The sequence below is a fragment of the Caenorhabditis remanei genome, chromosome X, assembly GCF_010183535.1.
Source record: "Caenorhabditis remanei strain PX506 chromosome X, whole genome shotgun sequence".
Classification (NCBI taxonomy): Eukaryota; Metazoa; Nematoda; class Chromadorea; order Rhabditida; family Rhabditidae; genus Caenorhabditis; species Caenorhabditis remanei.
This window is the reverse complement of record NC_071333.1, coordinates 17727351-17727967: the sequence shown is the minus strand read 5'-3', so window position 1 is coordinate 17727967 and position 617 is coordinate 17727351. Positions and strand designations below refer to the sequence as shown.

Below are 617 nucleotides of genomic sequence, written 5' to 3'. Positions count from 1 at the left end.
TTACAATCTAATACTGAAAAAACTAACCGGAAAAGATGAATAGGTTGGTGGAATAGATTGGCGTAGTCGTCTTGTAGGGTCGGGTACCGGTACAGTAACTTTTTTGTACTTCCCACCACCGTTGGTCAGTGGAGTCGTCTCACGGAGTGGTTCGAGCGAAGGCGGTGGTAATGGATGTGGCTGATTATTGTTCAGGGTGGCTAGCGAGTGAGTCGATGAATTGTTGGGCACACGATTTCGGGTCGAGTTGGGTAGTGGATCGAACTGAGCGGATCGACTTGTAGTCAGTGACATAGGTGTTCAAAAGTTCTCACACATTGGTGGGTCCGACGCCTCTTCACTGTCACTTCCAGAGAGTGGCTCCGTTTCTGGAGGAACTGAAGAACGATTGTGGAAGAGTTGTTGTGATAATGAAGACAGGAAGACAGTTAAATGAAGAAAATGAGAATGCGATGAAGAAGAAGAAGCTGTGGGGGTCGCCCTCGTGTGTCGTCTCCTCTCTGTTGTCTCTTTTTTGCTGTGCTCAGGGGGCAGAGTAGGGATGGAGTGAGGAGGAGGAGGCGGAGCAACCGAGGAGGACGCGGGAGCCAGAGTCTATACAGCTGAACGTCGGGAAT

The 617-nt window shown here is 49.9% G+C and overlaps 1 protein-coding gene across 1 annotated transcript; it reads right to left on the bottom strand.

Moving 5' to 3' along the window:
* GCK72_025581 (uncharacterized protein) lies at nt 1–294 on the bottom strand (the record flags this gene model as incomplete). The annotated part of the gene is made up of 1 exon (XM_003106205.1): nt 1–294. One exon carries the CDS (start codon nt 292–294, stop codon nt 1–3), a length of 294 nt encoding a protein of 97 aa, XP_003106253.1.
* Between the last annotated feature and the right edge of the window lie 323 nt (nt 295–617).